Below are 18,638 nucleotides of genomic sequence, written 5' to 3'. Positions count from 1 at the left end.
GCGCAACTAGGATTGCTGGTACTCCCTCCACTCTGATCTTCTTGATGACCCTCGGAAGCAAGGGAAGAGGGGGAAAGATGTACGGGAGCCGGAACCGATGCCATGGCAGAACTAGGGTGTCCGCTCCGATGGCGTATGGATCGCGCGATCGGGCAATGAACCGAGGAACCTTGTTGTTTCATCTTGAGGCCATGAGATCCACATCCGGAGTCCCCCAACGATGACAAATCTGTTGAAAGACTTCCAGATGAAGAAACCACTCCCCCGAGGCAATGCCTTGACGACTGAGAAAATCTGCAGCCCAATTTTCTACGCCCAGGATGTGGATTGCTGAGATGGATGAATGGTTGATCTCGGCCCAATGGAGGATGTGACTCACTTCGTGCATGGCCATCCTGCTCCGGGCACCTCCCTGGCGGTTGATATACGCTACAGCCGTGGCGTTGTTGGATTGGATCCTGATGGGGTGACCTGCGAGGAGATGGTGCAAACTCCGTAGAGCTAATCTGATCGCTTGTATCTCCAAAATGTTGATGGGGAGACGTGACTCTCGGGTTGACCAACGACCCTGTGCCGTGTGGTGATGAAGGACCGCACCCCAGCCCAGAAGACTTGGGTCGGTGGTTACTACCAACTATTTTACTGGGAGAAAAGACCTCCCTTGATTCAGGAAGGACCTCAGTGTCCACCACCTGAGGGCTTGCCTGACCCGCAGGGACAGAAGGATCCGACGGTCCAGGGAGAACGGGTTCTTGTCCCAAGCTAACAGCAACGCATGTTGTAAGGGACGGAGATGGAACTGTGCAAATGGATCTGCTTCCATCGCAGCCACCATCTGTCCGAGAACTCTCATAATGAAATGAATGGAGTGAGAAACCGGGCGGGAAAGAGTCCGCACTGTCTGTTGTAAGGCTTGGGTCTTTTCTGGAGGGAGAATGACCAACCCGCAGGAAGTGTCCAAGATCATTCCTAAAAAGGAAATCTGCTGAGCCGGTTTTGGGAAAGCCTTTTCGAAGTTTATCTTCCACCCCAGGCGAGAAAGTGTATTTACTGTTATATCCACGGATTCCTCGCAGGCTGGAAGGGACGGACCTTTGATGAGCAGGTCGTTCAGATACGGTAACACCACTACTCCCCGAGAGTGGAGAATGGCCATGACAGCCGCCATGACCTTGGTAAAGACCCTGGGGGCGGTGGCGAGTCCGAAGGGCAAGTTCCTTGTGAATTGCAAAACGCAGGAACTGCTGGTGGAATGGTCAGATCGGAATGTGAAGGTAAGCGTCTTTGATGTCGATGGATGCTAGGAACTCTCCTTTTTCCATGGAAGCGACAACTGATCGGAGAGATTTCATTCGGAATCGCCGTACCTTAACAAACTGATTTAACAGTTTGAGATCCAGAATGGGCCACATCGTCCCGTCCTTTTTTGGAACCACAAAAAGGTTTGAATAAAATCCCCTGAACCTTTCATGATGAGGGACCGGAATAATGACTCCGTCCCTTAGCAGAGCCTGAACAGCCCGAAGGAAGGCTCGTCTTTTTCTTGAGGGGAGAGGAAGGGAAAAACCGAGTTGGAGAGGGAGAAGAAAAGTCTATCTTGTATCCGGAGGACTCCAGCTCCCTGACCCACTTGTCGTGGACGATCACGAGCCAGGTGTGGATGAAGGAAAGTAGGCGACCACCTACTTTGTTGGTGTCCGCCGGATACCGCAACAAGTCATTGGGTAGAAGATCTATGAGATCTGGCTCCCCTAGATCCAGATGCCCTAGGCCTAGGTTTCCAAGAGCGGTTAGGCCTGTATGAAACCTGGGCGCCTCTGTCTCCGCGGGGACCAACCTTATCCGGAAGAGAAGGTAGAGGAGGACCAACCAGAATTGTTGCGAAAAGATCGAAAACGTGTTGGCTTTTGTTGAGGGAGAAATTTACATTTTCCCCCAGGAGAATCAGAAATGAGCTGGTCCAGTTTCTCTCCAAAAAGACGACCAGTTTGAAAGGGGAGAGAAGTCAACGATCTTTTAGATGTGGCATCCGCCCGCCAGTCACGGAGACATAGGGCTGAGATCGCATTAGCGGCAGTTTGAGCAGTGCAATTGGCGGCATCAAAAGAAGCATCCACTACAAAGTCTGCTGCGTGAATTATCTGCCTGGCGACAGTGGTTGCCTCCGGAGGAAGATTGGTGCCCTGGAAGGAAGTAATCAAGACTTCTGCCCAAGCGGCCATTGCCTTAGTGACCCAAATTGCCGCGAAAGATGGAAAAAGCGCCACTCCTGAAGCTTCAAAAACTGAGCAGGCAAGGTAGTCAATTTGACAATCGGAGGGGTTTCTGACTGAGGATCCCTCAGAAACGGATAGGAGCGTTTTAGAAGCAAGACGCGATACAGGAGAGTCCACCGGAGGGGACTGTAACCAATCCTTCATTAGGTCTGGATCAAATAGTTATTTAGCATCAGTAGACTTTTGCCCTGTGAACCGCTTATGTGGCCGATCCCTATGTTTCTGGACAATTTTCTTAAACTCCGGATGGCTGGTAAATAACCAACGCACACGTTTGGTTTTCTTAAATGAGATAGGGTGTGCTGGAGCGGGAATATTTTCCTCAACCAACTTCAGAATCCTGTTAACTGATTCTATAAGAGAATCAAGCGACTCGATCAGTTGGGGGATTCTGAGAGGCTGACGTGTCAGATTCGAATTCAGAGTCGTGCTCGCTGTGAACCTCAGGAGAGCGAGAGAAAGGAGTCGCCGATGCTGAGGCGCTACCGGGACTAGGGGAGGCGTCATGGGTCCGCTTTCTAGAGACCTGACCATCCCTTGAACGAATACGGCCCCTGCTGGTGGACGGTTCCCAGCTGACACCAGAGCCCTCCTCGGGAGGTAAGGACGCTTTCTGACTTAGAGTCCTCCCGGAGGGAGAATATAGCCGGGGTCAGAGACTCCACCGACCGTGACAGGGACACAGCCCACTCAGGGGTACTAAACGCAGGAAGCCCTTCAGCAGCGGCGGCGAGGGGCATTTGAGCGCAGGCAGGGTCGAAGTCCATGCATAACGGATTAATCTGTGCACTGGGTAAGGCAGACTTGCAGGTGGTACACACGGTAAAAAACGCAGTGTGCTTCTTAGCAGCCCGTTTAGCCTCCTTAGATTGAGACATAGAGCTCCTGAAAGGGTTAACGGCAGTGTCTGTCTGCAGCTGCAGGGAATGTGCCGGGAAGGGGTTTTTAATTTGAGGGCAGAAGCAGCTTACCCACGGTCCTGTGCTGGGTCCCCTAGGGAGGAATAGCGGTTGCCCTGTGGTGTCACCCGGTATCCGGGAGAGTGCGCGCCTCACAGCTCGTGTCCAGAGCAGGCTGAGGTAAAAGACATGGCCCCGAGATTAGGATTGCACGTTTCGTAAGGAATGAGAGGCGCCAAGAGAAAGAGGCGGCGACGTTAGCGTAGGCGGCGCTAATCAAATTGCGGCCTGGTACGCTGGAAAAGCCGGGGACTAAATTTTTGGCCTACCCACGAGAAGCGCCGAGAGGGGGGGGGGGAGGGGGGGCGCCGGTGCACCGCCGCTGACGCTAAGTCAGCGCTTCTCCCGGGGACCAGGACCTCCAGTACTCAGGCCAGGCAGGCCGCGCTGTCCAGGGCCATCCATGCAGGTCCTCTCATCCTCCTGGGCTGATGTAGCAGAGCTGGAGGAGTTCTTAAAGGGGTATGCTCAATCGATCCTCCCTATGGCAGGGGGTATGGAGAGCTATGGGGCTGATTCAGGGCATTCGGAAGCGCTGTTCCAAGTCTTCTCCATTGCACTCGTATCCGTGGATTACCGGGACCGTAAGGATCATCGCCAGAGGAATCAGCCCCAATCGTCGCAGGAAAGTGTACGGGGAGGTATACTCCGCATGCTTGCCTGTTGTTGGTTCGGGGGAGAGCGGGCCGTAGAAAGGAACCGTCGCCCCCTTCACTCCGTTAATTAAAAAATAAAAATTTACAGAAAATTCAAAAATAAAATAAAAAAGGTGGGGTCTGAAGCCAGACCCAAGTGCCTCCTACAGATACTAAGCATGAACTGGAGATATCTCATCCAGCGTATGACAGTGTATACTGCAGGGGAGGAGTTAACTTTTTTTTCTGGCTTACTTAGTGTAATCCTAGTGGCAAGCAGCATAACACCCATTGTCTCTGTGTCCACCAATGAGGCGTAGGAGAAATTATTTTTACCCAATATTTTTTTTTACTTTATTACACTGCGTGCAGAATTATTAGGCAAGTTGTATTTGAGAGGATTCGTTTAATTATTATTGAACAACAACTATGTTCTCAATCAACCCAAAAGATAAATATCAAAGCTTAATATTTTTGGAAGTTGGAGTGGGTTTTTTTTAGATTTGGCTATCTTAGGAGGATATCTGTTTGTGCAGGTAACTATTACTGTGCAGAATTATTAGGCAACTTAATAAAAACCAAATATATACCCATCTCACTTGTTTATTTTCACCAGGTAAACCAACATAACACAAAATTTAGAAATAAACATTTCTGACATTCAAAAACAAAAAATCAGTGACTAATATAGCCACCTTTCTTTACGATGACACTCAAAAGCCTTCCACCCAAAGATTCTGTCAGTTGCTTGATCTGTTTACGATCAACATTGCATGCAGCAGCCACCACAGCCTCCCAGACGATGTTCCGAGAGGTGTACTGTTTTCACTCCCTGTAGATCTCACATTATATGAGGGACCACAGGTTCTCTATGGGGTTCAGATCAGGTGAACAAGGGGGCCATGTCATTATTTTTTCTTCTTTTAGACCTTTACTGGCCAGCCATGCTGTGGAGTATTTGGATGCATGTGATAGAGCATTGTCTGCATGAAAATCATGTTTTTCTTGAACGATACCGACTTCTTCCTGTACCACTGCTTGAAGAAGGTGCCTTCCAGAAACTGGCAGTAGGTCTGGGAGTTGAGCTTCACTCCATCCTCAACCCAAAAAGGTCCCACAAGTTCATCTTTGATGATACCAGCCCATACCAGTACCCCACCTCCACCTTGCTGGCGTCTGAGTTGGAGTGGATCTCTCTGCCCTTTACTGATCCAACCTCGGGCCCATCCATCTGGCCCATCAAGAGTCACTTTCATTTCATCAGTCCATAAAACCTTAGAAAAATCAGTCTTGAGATATTTCTTGGCCCAGTGGCCCAGTCTTGACGTTTTATCTTATGTTTCTTGTTGAAAGGTGGTCATTTTCCAGCCTTCCTTAGCTTGGCCATGTCCCTGAGTATGGCACACCTTGTGCTTTTTGATACTCCAGTAACGTTGCAGCTCTGAAATATGGTAAAACTGGTGGCAAATGGCATCTTGGCAACTTGACGCTTGATTTTCCTCAATTCAAGCGCAGTTATTTTGCGCCTTTTTTTATCAACACGCTTCTTGCGACCCTGTTGGATATTTGCCATGAAACGCTTGATTGTTCGGTGATCACGCTTCAAAAGTTTGGCAATTTCAAGACTGCTGCATCCCTCTGCAAGACATCTTACAATTTTTGACTTTTCAGAGTCCGTCAAATCTTTTTTCTGACCCATTTTGCCAAAGGAAAGGAAGTTGCCTAATAATTAAGCACACCTTATATAGGGTGTTGATGTCATTAGACCACACCCCTCCTCATTACAGAGATGCAAATCACCTGATTTACATAATTGGTAGTTGGCTTTCAAGTCTATACAGCTTGCAGTAGGACAACATGTATAAAAAGGATGATGTGAGCAAAATACTCATTTGCCTAATAATTCTGCACACAGTGTACTTTGTCCCTGAATGGGACATTACTATGTTACATCAGATCGCTGACCTGACACTCTGCACTGCAGAATATCAGATCAGGATCTGACAGGCAGGGAAGGAGGCATGCCGTCGCCTGCTCTCAGCAGGCGCTCACAAGCCACCTTACCTGCAGAACCCCGTGGCCATCTTGGTGCCGGGGATCTCCATGGAGACCTTCAGAACAACACGATCATATTGAGTTGTTCTGATGGGAGCGCGCAGGGAGCTCCCTCCCTGCGTGATGCTTCTCTATGCCACTGTCACTACTGACAGCGGCATCAGAGGGGTTAAACGCCTACAGTTGGTGCTAGCACCGATTGTGTGCGATGCAGAACAAGAGATAGGGGCACCACCGTCTATGTATAGCACAGTAGGATCCAACCAAGCCCATTCAGAGAACAATACAGAAACAAAAAAAAGGGGATGGGCTATGCAAGGGGGATCACCACAGACAAATGGTTGGCGTTTAAATAGACAGTTTTTTTATTTAAATTTAGACATGTATAAACCACACAAAAGATAAAAACATAAAAAAGTCACACATGTGAATTGACAAACACATAACTGGCTCACAATAGAGCCTTCACCCTAGAGGTGTACTCCACAAAGGACTTGCCTGTATAAACAGCATACCAAAAGGTGACCAAGTGTATCGAGAAGTGAGGAGGGTTGTACAGTCCCTCAGTCCAAAACACTTGAAATTATTCGGAGGTAAATGTAACCCTTAAATAGGTTGAGTATACAAAATACACTTGGTCACCATGACCCAGAATGCCTATCAGGAAGAAATTGTAAAACATACATATGGTCATCATCAAATGGGTGCAACCCCAAATTCAAAATAAACCCAGACAGGCATAAAAACCTTAATAGAAGGAACCTATAACCATAAGTAGTGGTATGTAGAGTGACCAAAAATTGCAGAGTCCATGTGGGGCAACCTCAGGGAGAACAAGATACCCGACGCGTGTCGCCACCCACAGTGGCTTCGTCAGGGGATTGTGTGCGATGCTGCGCGATGCTGCAGGGTGTCAGCTGTCCCCCGCACGCGATCGCCGTGGCGCTCAGCGTGAGGCTGTGGCACAGTACCAGTACTGCTCTGGGCACAAATGCACCTCCCGTAGAACAGTACTAATATGGTAAAGGTCACAAAGGGGTTAAATCAATGGTTGGGAATTAATGTGGCTCCGGCTGGGCAGTACCTCGTCCTCGCAGTATTTACGGATGACATCCAGCGCAGAGTCTGTGAGCAGCGGAGCCTCCAGGACAACTTTTGTGAAGACCCTAACAGGATGGAAACACCACAATGTCAGAATGACAATAGGAGAACATTGTGCCCTGGAGCCCCTGCCACCAGGCACTGACCCGTCCCTCTGGTCCGGCCGCTCCTGCAGTCCTGTCAAAATCCCAATCAGACACTCCTCATATCCCTCTTCTCCTGCCCCGGACTGATATTCACAATACTCCTGGAACAGCCAAGCCAGAGCCAGGTCCAGACGTCCACGAGGGTCAAAGAGAAAGTGGCTCAAGACTTCATCCTTCAGTGAAGTGTCGAACAGGGTCACCAATCGCGCCAGAACCTTCACCCGCATCTGTAAAGAGAGATTAAAGGCCATGGACACGTCTGGCATGAAAACAATGGCTGCCTGATGTCAGAGGTAAACTAAGGTACAATCTTCAATGAATCTCAAACCTGATATGCGGCAATCATCGCATAGTTTTACACTGATATTCTGTGGCGCCCTCCATGTGATCTCCAGTGTACCAGTCCTTCCCAGTAATACATGCTGGATGTGATCTCCCATTGATCTTGCCCTCCCAGTAATACATGCTGGATGTGATCTCACATTGATCTTGCCCTCCCAGTAATACATGTTGGATGTGATCTCCCATTGATCTGTCCCTCCCAGTAATACATGCTGGACATGAGCTCCCATTGATGTCGTCCTCCCAGTAATCCATGCATGATGTGATCTCTCACTGATCTCGCCCTCCGAAGTAATACATTTTGGATGAGATCTCCAATTCATCTCATCCTCCCAGTAATACACGCTGGATGTGATCTCCCATTGATCTGTCCCTTCCAGTAATACATGCTAGATATGATCTCCTTTGAACCTTTCCCTGTCAGTAATACAGGCTGGATGTGAACAAGGCTGGCAGTCCTCGGCAGTGTGCTGCTAAATCAGTTTCAGAAGTAGCAGCTACTGTAACACTACAGCATTAAAATTATAGAAGAAATTATGGAAATTGTTTAATTTTGCATTTACAAAGCAAAGGCACAATAACACAACTTCAGTGTGAATATGTGTACAGCCAATAAGATAAATAATCAAAAACGACAGTGGAAAAATAGGAAAAGCCTTCTACCTGAGCGGCCCCGCTGCCCCCCACACTGCGCTCTGCCTGTAATATCCTCTGCACTGCAGTTAGCTTTAGTTCTTTGACCTGTGTCTCCGTCAATGGCTCCAAAACTTCCTTCAGTTTGAAGATCTTCTTACGTCCTATGGCTCCAGCCGCCCTGCAAGGAAATAAGCAGTTAATATGGCTCATACTAGGTGGCAAGGTGCACAGTCTCCGACCAGCGTCTTCTCACTTGAGCTGCGCCCCCGGCAGAATGGGCTCCGGTCTTTTTTTGGCAAGTGGGGCTAAGTCACCCTTAGCATTCTTAGCCTGGTAGCCCACCACGGAAATGGCCTGGCCATGGGTGAGCAGGGTGGAGACTCTTCTTTTGATAATTAACCCTTCTGGTTTCATACTTTCCTCCTCCACCAATTCCACTGGAGATTCCTTTATCTTTTCCAATTTTTCCACACCTACAGAAGCACAAAGCAAGTATGAGCGGGGGCAAATGGGTCCAGTCTAGTAATTGGCTGCTAGTTGGGACGGGGGTCTACAAGATGTAACCTGTATACAAGCAATGAGAAGAAGTGATGGAGGCACCAGGTGGTCACCAGATACGAATAATGGAGGAGCTGTGCGGTCACCAGATATTGATTATGGAGGTGTCGGGCGGTCATCAGATACTGATGATGGAGGCGCCAAGCAGTCACCAGATTCTGATGATGGAGGTGCCGGGGCGGTCAGCAGATACTGATGATGGAGGTGCTGGGTGGATACCAGATACTGATAACGGAGGCGCCGGGCAGTCACTAGATACTAATAGCGGAGGCAACGGGCAGACACTGGATACGGATGATGGAGCTGACAGGCGATCACCAGATACTGATGAGATTTACATTTCTCTTTACTTCAATCACTTTAATATTACCAATGAACAAAATGCAATTTATTATTGCTTTTATGTATGACGTGTCTTACTGTGCAGCATTTATTACACACCTGCCTAACACTTTTTACAGTACTGTAACACCTGAAGTGGAAGTCCGGAGTGTCAGGTGTTCCCTGCAGGTTGGCACATTGTAACCTCCCACCACTAGATCAGCCAGTTTTTCCCTGCTATCAGTTCCCACCACTTTACCAGGCCCAATTCCAGCAGCTGTCATCTGTGTAGCCATAAGACGCGCAAGGTGCCTTATCTGAGCATCCGTTCCCGCAGACTCCACTGGGGTGTAAGTGGCCTGGAAGGAGGCAGGCATCGTATCTGGCAGGTAGACCATACTGATGAGGACCTGAAGACAAGGCAGACATTTCTGGATTAGCTCAGGACATGGTAAGTGACAGATAAGGCAGTTGGATGCCAGAACATGAGAAACAATAAAGATAACCGCACTCTAGAGTATTCAGACAATAGAAACTATCAGCAAGGATATAAAAAAAACAAACACAAAACTGCTGACTTACCAGATTGGCCACACTTTCTGGAGTGAGTAACGGACGCAGGAAATCAGCAGTGATGTCAGTGGCAGACATTGTACTGGGGGGAGCAGGGGGTAAGGAGGTGTGCGGGATGGTGTCCTTTTCATCATCATCATCTGCCAAGGGGGCATCTGCAAGAGACCGGCGATATTACGTCACATTACAATCATCCGGTGGGAAAATACTCCAAAATACAACAACACAAAGCACGAGAAGTGAGAAAAGGGAATGCGCAAGTCCTATAGGAGAACGTTATAACTACTCTAAGATAGGGGCAGTTATATTCTGGAATATAGGATCAGTATTATAGTAGTTATATTTTTGTACATAGGAGCAGTATTATAGTAGTTATATTCTTGTACATAGGAGCAGTATTATAGTAGTTGTATTCTTGTACATAGGAGCACTATTATAGTAGTTATAGTCTTGTACATAGGAGCAGTATTAGAGTAGTTATATTCTTGTACATAGGGGGCAGTATAATAGTAGTTATATTCTTGCACATAGAGGCAGTATTATAGTGGTTATATTCTTGTACATAGGGGCAGTATTATAGTAGTTATATTCATGTACATAGGGGCAGTATTATTGTAGCTATACTCTTGTATATAGAGGCAGTATTATACAGGTCAGTTTTGGAGATTTAGTTCTCATTTGGTCTGTGTCATAACCGCTCAAAATTCCTTTAATTTCCCATTTATTCTGCTACCAATATACCAAACTCAAGAACGACCTGTTCACTTACAACCTGCTGTATCTTGTCCTTCCTGCTGCCACCAGATAATCAATGTCATTCACCTCACTTGTCAGTGGTTTTTATGTTACGGCTGATCATTGTATATCATCACTGGGATCACATTCTTATTGTTCTCCTCCATCTCATCCCTTTTATTAGTCTTCAGAGAAGTAATAATATAACTGGGCCATAAGTTTTCTGCCTCTAACATTTGTCTTCTCAGCTGCTGCCCATCATTTAGTGCTACTACCGATCTCTCTGGTAATCACAATTCCTAGGTACTTCAGTTCCTCTAGGGTTAAAGAACGGCTCCAACCATAGGACTAGTACCAACAGTTTCCACCAGTATAATGTAGCGTCACTGTAACCCCTTATCTGCTATCACCTTACCTGTTCGGCTCTTCTTCTGGCCTCCTTCTCCGCCCTCTCTGGTCCTCTTGCGGTTAAGTTCCCTGGGTGGTGGCAGGTGGCGAGTAATCTCTGCCTGTCCGGTCCCCAGATCCATTAGAAGGGTGCTAATTGGCCCCTGATATTCAATAGATGACGGGTGCCGGAGTACGCTGAGCAGCTGTAACTTCAGGTTTTTCCTAACGCTGCTCACTTGAGATTTGGCCAGAGTTGGAGGTAAATTTGCTGCAAGAGGGAAAAAGTCAGAAGAAAAAGAAACGAAAAAGAAGGCAAGAAAATGTCACATTTACTGTGCGGAGATTGCACGGCAAGCCGCGCCCCACCTGCCTGCACTGAACTGCCCCCAACCTGCCCTCATATACTGTTCTACCCCCCACCTGCCTGCACTGAACTGCCCCTTCACCCCCAACCTGCCCTCATATACCCCACCACTGTACTGCCCCAACACCCATTGAACTGCCACCAACCTGCCCTTATACACTAAGTTATATACTGCCTCTACCCGTACTACATGTACAGCAACGGCCTCTACCCATATTAAATGTACTGCATCGGCCTCTACCCGTACTACCAGTACGTCACGTTCAGTATCTTACCATGTAGAGTTTCATAGGCTTGGATGACTTCCGCCATGAACATGGGTCTCTGACGAGCGATTGAAGCCAGAGAACCGAGTGCTGCAGTGAGGTTGATGCTGGAGATTGCAGGGTGAGCCATGAATTTCAGAAGTTCTTTGAGGGCTTGTTTCCCGACATCTCGTAACATATCTACAGAGAACAAAGGACTAGCAGATATCGAGGAGCCAATTTTCCCTACATTACCCAGCATGGCCAGAAGAGACGTCGCCTTTTTCCATCCCGCCCGGAAACAGGTCACTAAGCCCTGATACCTGACTATTCGATAACTGTGATAGTAAAGGGCACCGTCAGTACTTACTGTACTTCAGGTAGGAGTGATCTGTAGGAATTTGCTCCAGACTGATGTCACCCTCTTGCCTCTTGGGGATTTCACTATCTTGAGTACGAGGAGACAAAGTCACAATCAAACTCTCCACAAACTTCACTGCATGTGTGCGGATCCCATCGTTGTCAGACTCCAGAAGTTGGAGGATGTCGGTTGCCATTTCAGTTACCAGATCCCAGCAGGACTCTTGGCGATCTGATGTAGGGCGAGACCGGGCAACCCACTGTACAGAACAAGAGAAGATGGATAAAACGAGAGGCGCTGCAGACAATTACCAGATGAAAGCAAGAACTCGTTCTGGCCACAGTCGCAGTCCCATGTACAACAATAGCATGAAGCTAAAATCCTGCAATGTTTCCAGCTCTGAGGTCCGGAACGGCTACATAACGTCTGAGACACCACCCAAGGGAACAACTGGTAAGAAACCGCTCAGACACAAACATGGGTAATAAGTGCCGGCTCAGAAGTACAGCGAGTCTGTCATCACCAAACTCAAATGAACCAATTAAACATGTGTGTACTGCCCCTATAACCTCAGACTAATGGTGGGCACCACCCGGGCTTCTATTAAATCTGCACAGAGCCATCTTCATGTATCTAACACACACTCGCTGGCTCAGTTATGAGCGGGTTACGTGCCGTCAACAAGATACATGAGGACGAGCGTCACAAATCGAGGATGGAGCCAAGTAGGATGTCACATTCAACCAGCCAGAATTTTACTGCAAACTGATCCAAAAAAAGTAGTCGATGCACAAAATGAACAAGACAAGCCTGGAAAAAATGGGTGCCACCTCAGTATGTTATCTTATGGGAGGAGTAAGACTGCTCCCAGGGGATGGAGGCCACTGCATTGAATGGAAGACAGGTGCAGCAGAGTTGGAGAAATGCAGGTCTCCAGGTAGTGTCCTTCCTCACCAGGGTCCATTGCAATACCTTATGATGATGCCGACACCGGGATATGATCACTTTGAGGAGGCTCTAACCTGCTCCATCCCCTCTGGAGGACGTGAGCGCTGACCTGTAGGGCCACTTTGTAGAGATGGGTCATGGTTAAGATGGACTTCTTCACCACATTCACGTTTTCGTCCTTCAGCAGCATGTGCAGATTAGCAATCAGCTTTACGAGAAGCTCGTTATCCAGTTTACTGCCAGGCAAGAAGACATGAGTAACCAAAACTGACAATTCCTACAGACACCCAGCGAAGTGTGAACTCCCCGGAGACACCACACGACTATCATCAAAAGCCACACCTGTCCTCCCACTACCACTCAGAGCAAGGAATCCCACCATGCGTGTCGAACTCACCAGGCTTCTTCTATGAAGTTCACCACAAACTTGCGAACGTCCACAGATCTGTCAGCCTGGAAAGCGATGATCTCCTGCAAAATGGGCAGATGCCGGGTCAGAACCTGCACCGCCCACACCTCCACTGCACACACATGCGCCGTCCACACCTCTGCTGCACACAACTGCACCATCCACACTATCCCCCATCAGCACTTACATCCAGGAAGTTATCAAGCAGCGTCGGTTCCTTGTTTATGATCAGCTCTTGGACCTGGAAATAAATGAGACACATAAGCTCCGAAGACAAGGCACAGCCACTACGGGCGGAGAATAGAACTCACCTGCTTCAGCATCGTGATCTTGGAGTCATTGGCGGCCAGGGCGGCCATGTTCAACAGTTCCACCACCTGAAAGGAAAATCACATCAAAACACATGAAACCTTAAAAACTGAGCAGGAACAAGATGCTCATCTCCAAATAATCCTCCAGAAAAAGCAGAAGAATGGGAGAGGGGTCTACAACACTACTTCAAGTGAAAAAAAGGTCCAGCTCCAGGGATAAAATTCAAAGCTTTTATTAATAAACTTTAAAAGATATACATGGCTGCTGTGATCATATAATCGGTATATCCTTTGAAAGGGATTACCGCATGGGGATATTTCAGAGGAGCTCTGTACTCTGGCAGAGACGTGTCCGTGCTCGGATGCATTGGAGTACAGGATGAACTACGAGAGGTGAGCTGAATATTTTTTCTCTTTCTACAACACTACACCAACTAGGGGTCCATGTACAATGTGGAAGTCAAGACTGCTCCCCCTGCTGGCTGTATCAGGAAGGGCTCAGCTAGGGTCTAATCTGAAGAAGCAGCAGCTCCGACAAAGTCCAGGAGACAAGAACTGCGCAAATCTAGAGCTCTCTGTGTCACCGCTGCTGCATCCACAGACTGAGCCAACACCCCGCGCCACGGGAAATCCAACCACATGATCACATAATGCTCCTCTCCACACGCAATTACCTTCTCTGAAGTGCAGAGGCTGTCAGAGGCCGCATCATTCTGGGTGAAAAACTGGTAGGCCACACTGAGCGCCATCATGGAGAGGAGGCTTCGCAAGTCTGGAATACAGATAATGGGAGCAGATGTCACCTGCAGTCCTATGTAACACCACAGATAACACAGTGATAACTCTAGGAGTAAAGATAATGATGTAGATGTCACCTGCAGTCCTATGTAAAACCACAGAAAACACAGTGATAACTCCATGAGCACAGAAAATGTACTAGTTGTCACCTGCAGTCCTATGTAATAATACTAGTGATGAGCGAGCATACTTGGAAATGCTCTTTACTCGCCTGAGCATCGCTGTACTCTTGATACTCGGCGAGAGGCGAGCATTTCCGGGTTTGCTTGGAAGGAGTTCGGGACCCCACCCTGCATGTTTGGCGGTCTTTAGAGTGCCAATCAACATGCAGGGATTGTCTGTCACGCCCTGTAATGCCACAGCCATCTTGGTTGTGGTATTACAGTGATTGGCTGGCCGCACAGCGTCATCAGGTCTATATCAGACCTGGCACAGCTCAATTGCATGTTACACATAATGGATCCAGAGAATAATGCTCATATGACGAAACAAGATGACAATAGGTAAAAGAATTCCTCTAAGATATACATATATTTTATACATGGAAACAGAGATCATAATCAGTATAAAAATAGAAAAATAAAGTAACACTCAAGTAATCTCAAAATCTATCTATATATATGTGTACATATCCATCATACCAAGTATTTTTCTTCTATAGACAGACATGATAAGATAAATATATATATATATATATATATATATATATATATATATATATATATATATATATATATATTTGTCTTATCATGTCTGTCTATAGAAGAAAAATAGAGCAGCATCCTTTCCAGGTGAAACATGGATTTTTGTGAGTACTCACCGTAAAATCCTTTTCTCCGAGACGCTCATTGGGGGACACAGAGACTGTGGGTGTGTGCTTCTGCCGTCTGGAGGCCGACACTAAGTATACAAAAAAAGAGTTAGCTCCTCCTCCGCCGCATACACCCTCGCCCCCAGGCCGGGCGTAACTCAGTTTAGTGCATAAGCAGTAGGAGAACGCGCCTTAAACTCAGGCAAAAAACTATATGTCTGAAAAAGGGGCCACCCTAAACCTTGTACAAGGATTTTTATAACTCAAAATAAGTAAATGCCAACTGGCTGATAGGGTGGGTGCTGTGTCCCCCAATGAGCGTCTCGGAGAAAAGGATTTTACGGTGAGTACTCACAAAAATCCATGTTTCTCCTTCGTCTCATTGGGGGACACAGAGACTGTGGGACGTTCTAAAGCAGTCCTCTGGGCGGGATCTTAGCTCACCCAATCCATGCTAATTTGCGCCCCTGATTAGAGGTGCGCAACTGCTGCCTGGAGAATCTTTCTTCCCAGGCTTGCATCCGAGGATGCCTGGGTATGTACGTTATAATGTTTGACAAACGTATGCAAACTGGACCAGGTAGCTGCTTTGCACACCTGCTCCGCTGAAGCCTGGTGTCGCAGTGCCCATGAGGCACCCACTGCTCGTGCCGAGTGAGCCTTGATCCCTGCCGGAACCGGCGTGCCACTGATTTGATAAGATTCTTGGACCGTCAGGCGAACCCATCTGGCCAAAGTCGCTCTGGACGCAGCGAGCCCCTTCCGCCGCCCTTCTGGAACCACGAATAGAGAGTCTGTCTGGCGGAATGGCGCTGTCCTTGTCACATACCTCCTAAGAGCTCTTACCAGATCCAGGGTGTGCAAAGCCTTTTCTACCCTGTGCACCGGTGCCGGGCAAAACGAGGGTAAGACAATGTCTTCGTTGATATGGAATGCAGACACAACCTTCGGCAAGAAGGGAGGAGCTGGCCTTAAAACTACCTTATCTTTATAAAAGGTCAGGAACGGCGGTTTACAAGATAAGGCCGCCAATTCCGAAATCCGCCTAATAGACGTTATAGCTACTAGAAAAACGACCTTTCTGGACAGGTAAGGTAAGGAGACCTCTTGCAATGGTTCGAAAGGAGCCTCCTGAAGGGCCCTGAGCACCAAGTTCAGGTCCCATGATTCCGTCGGCGCTTTATAGGGGGGTACTAAATGTGCGACCCCCTGCATAAACGTCCTAACCTGCCAGACGGAAGCGACTTTTCGTTGGAAAAGCACCGACAGGGCCGAGATTTGCGTTCTGAGCGAACTCGGAGCCAACCCTGCGTCCAGCCCTGCCTGTAGAAAAGCCAGTACGTTGGGGATCGAAAAAACCAGAGGAGCCACTTCACGATCCCTACACCAACGGAAAAAAACTTCCCAAGTTCGATGATATACTCTCGCCGAGGAAGGCTTTCGGGCACTCACCATCGTGGCCGCCACATCGCGCCTGAATCCTGCCTGTGTTAACAGCCAAGATTCAATGGCCACACCGTCAAACACAGGGCCCCTAAGTTCGGATGGCAGATCGGCCCCTGGGACAGTAAGTCCGGCCGATCTGGGAGACGCCAGGGTACGTCCACCGCTAGTTGGACCAGATCTGCATACCAGGCCCGCCGGGGCCAGTCTGGGGCCAGCAGAATTGCTGGAACATTCTCTCTCCTTATTTTCCTGATAACTCTTGGAAGCAGCGGCAGCGGGGGGAACAAGTACGGGAGACGAAACTGACTCCACGGGAGCACCAGAGCGTCTGCTGCGATTGCCTGCGGATCGAGGGATCGAGCGACAAACCTTTGTACTTTGGCATTCTCTCTGGATGCCATAAGGTCCACGTCTGGTGTCCCCCACCGTTGGCAGATCTGCTGAAAGATCTCGGGGTGCAGGGACCATTCCCCTGCCGTGACCCCCTGTCGGCTGAGAAAATCTGCCGCCCAGTTTTCGACTCCCGGAATGTGCACCGCTGAAATTACCACGCGGTTCTTCTCTGCCCAACGCAGTACCAGCCCGACCTCGCGCATGGCTGCCTGGCTGCGCGTGCCCCCTTGATGGTTGACATATGCTACTGCTGTAGCATTGTCCGACTGAATGCGCACCGGCCGGTGTCTCAGGAAACACTGAAAATGTTGCAGGGCCAATCGTATTGCCCGTATCTCCAGAATGTTGATCGGGAGAATTATCTCCTGAATAGACCACCGCCCCTGGGCTGTGTGACTCTGGAAAACTGCTCCCCAACCATGCAGGCTTGCATCGGTCGTCACCACCAACCACTGCTCCGGGGGAAAAGGTTTCCCCTGGACCAGAGACGAGTCGCGAGTCCACCACCGGAGTGAACGTCGGACCAGCGGAGACAACTTGCACCGATGACTGAGAGACAGCAGCCTCCGGTCCCATGCTGACAAGAGCGCATGCTGAAGCGGACGGAGATGGAACTGGGCAAACGGGATCCATCGCTGCCACCATTCTGCCCAACACACATGCCGTACCGGATGGATCTGGTGCCCGGCTGTAGAAGGTTCCGTACCCCTTGTTTGATTTTTCGCGCCTTGTCCTGAGGGAGGATCACCAGCCCCCGGGAGGTGTCGAAAATCATGCCTAGGAACATGATTCTTTGGGCTGGAACCAAGGACGACTTGCTCCGATTGATCAACCAGCCTAGACGGGCCAGGGTATCCAGAGTGATACTGACATTGTCCTGGCACTCCTGAAACGACGGCCCCTTTACCAAAAGGTCGTCCAGGTAAGGTAACACCGTTATGCCCCGTGCATGCAGGATGGCCATAACCACCGCCATTATCTTTGTAAAGACTCTGGGGGCAGTGGCTAAACCGAAGGGCAGAGCCACAAATTGGAAATGTCGTCCTCCGATCGCAAATCGCAGGAACCTCTGGTGTGGGGGAAATATCGGAATATGTAGATATGCATCCTGCACATCGATCGAGGCCAGGAATTCCCCTGGATCCATGGCTGCAATGACCGAGCGGAGGGACTCCATCCGGAATCGCCTGACCCTGATGAATCTGTTCAGGATCTTTAGATCCAGTACTGGCTTCACAGTCCCGTCTTTTTTGGGGACCGAAAACAGGTTGGAGTAAAACCCCTGCGACTCTTCGCCCTGCGGCACTGGGGCGATGACCCCTTTGCGCTGTAGCGTCATTATAGCCTGTAACAAACTTTCCGCCTGCGAATCTGTCTTGGAAAGTCGGGAACGGAAGAATCGCTGTGGCGGGCGTCCGATAAACTCTATCTTGTACCCGGACGATATTAGTTCTGCCACCCAAGTGTCGCGCGCCACTGCGACCCAAACGTGGCTGAACCTTAGTAGGCGTCCGCCCACTCTGTCGTCCGTAGGTACGGAGCGCCTCCAGTCATTTAGCTGGAGGCTTTTGGGATCTGGCCCCCCTCGCTCTGGGCAAACGGCCTCGGCCTCTACCCAGCGGATTGGCCCTGTAAGAGGTTTGCTTTTCCCTACTCTGGCCATCGTTTGCGGAGGAGTATGCCCTGGCCGAAGTCCCCCCCCAGGGGCTACGAAAGGGCCGAAAACGCCTCTGCGTTTGCCTGAATGCCGGGCAACTTCTCTGCTGCGGGAGGAAACTACTTCTCCCCCCTGTGGCTTCTGATATAAGCCTATCAAGCTTCTCAC

At 49.0% G+C, this 18,638-nt stretch overlaps 1 protein-coding gene across 1 annotated transcript in view; it reads right to left on the bottom strand.

The window, feature by feature from the left end:
- SYMPK (symplekin scaffold protein) overlaps window positions 1–18,638 on the bottom strand; it is a 55,544-nt gene that overhangs the window by 9,803 nt on the left and 27,103 nt on the right. Inside the window, exons 2-15 of the mRNA XM_073561255.1 lie at window positions 14,040–14,137; window positions 13,366–13,431; window positions 13,242–13,295; window positions 13,043–13,116; window positions 12,755–12,881; window positions 11,707–11,956; window positions 11,367–11,537; window positions 10,753–10,995; window positions 9,612–9,757; window positions 9,289–9,439; window positions 8,404–8,623; window positions 8,178–8,328; window positions 7,173–7,399; window positions 7,010–7,091 (exon numbers count right to left, since the gene is read on the bottom strand). Coding sequence (XP_073417356.1) covers window positions 7,010–7,091; window positions 7,173–7,399; window positions 8,178–8,328; window positions 8,404–8,623; window positions 9,289–9,439; window positions 9,612–9,757; window positions 10,753–10,995; window positions 11,367–11,537; window positions 11,707–11,956; window positions 12,755–12,881; window positions 13,043–13,116; window positions 13,242–13,295; window positions 13,366–13,431; window positions 14,040–14,117 — 2,040 coding nt within the window. The 5' untranslated portion in view covers window positions 14,118–14,137. The remainder of the gene's footprint in view (window positions 1–7,009; window positions 7,092–7,172; window positions 7,400–8,177; window positions 8,329–8,403; window positions 8,624–9,288; window positions 9,440–9,611; window positions 9,758–10,752; window positions 10,996–11,366; window positions 11,538–11,706; window positions 11,957–12,754; window positions 12,882–13,042; window positions 13,117–13,241; window positions 13,296–13,365; window positions 13,432–14,039; window positions 14,138–18,638) is intronic.

This window comes from Dendrobates tinctorius, unplaced genomic scaffold (genome assembly GCF_039654945.1).
Source record: "Dendrobates tinctorius isolate UK_male_01 unplaced genomic scaffold, ASM3965494v1 ptg000315l, whole genome shotgun sequence".
In the NCBI taxonomy this organism is placed as follows: Eukaryota; Metazoa; Chordata; class Amphibia; order Anura; family Dendrobatidae; genus Dendrobates; species Dendrobates tinctorius.
The sequence above is the reverse complement of the archived record's forward strand: the minus strand, read 5'-3'. Positions and strand labels throughout refer to the sequence as shown.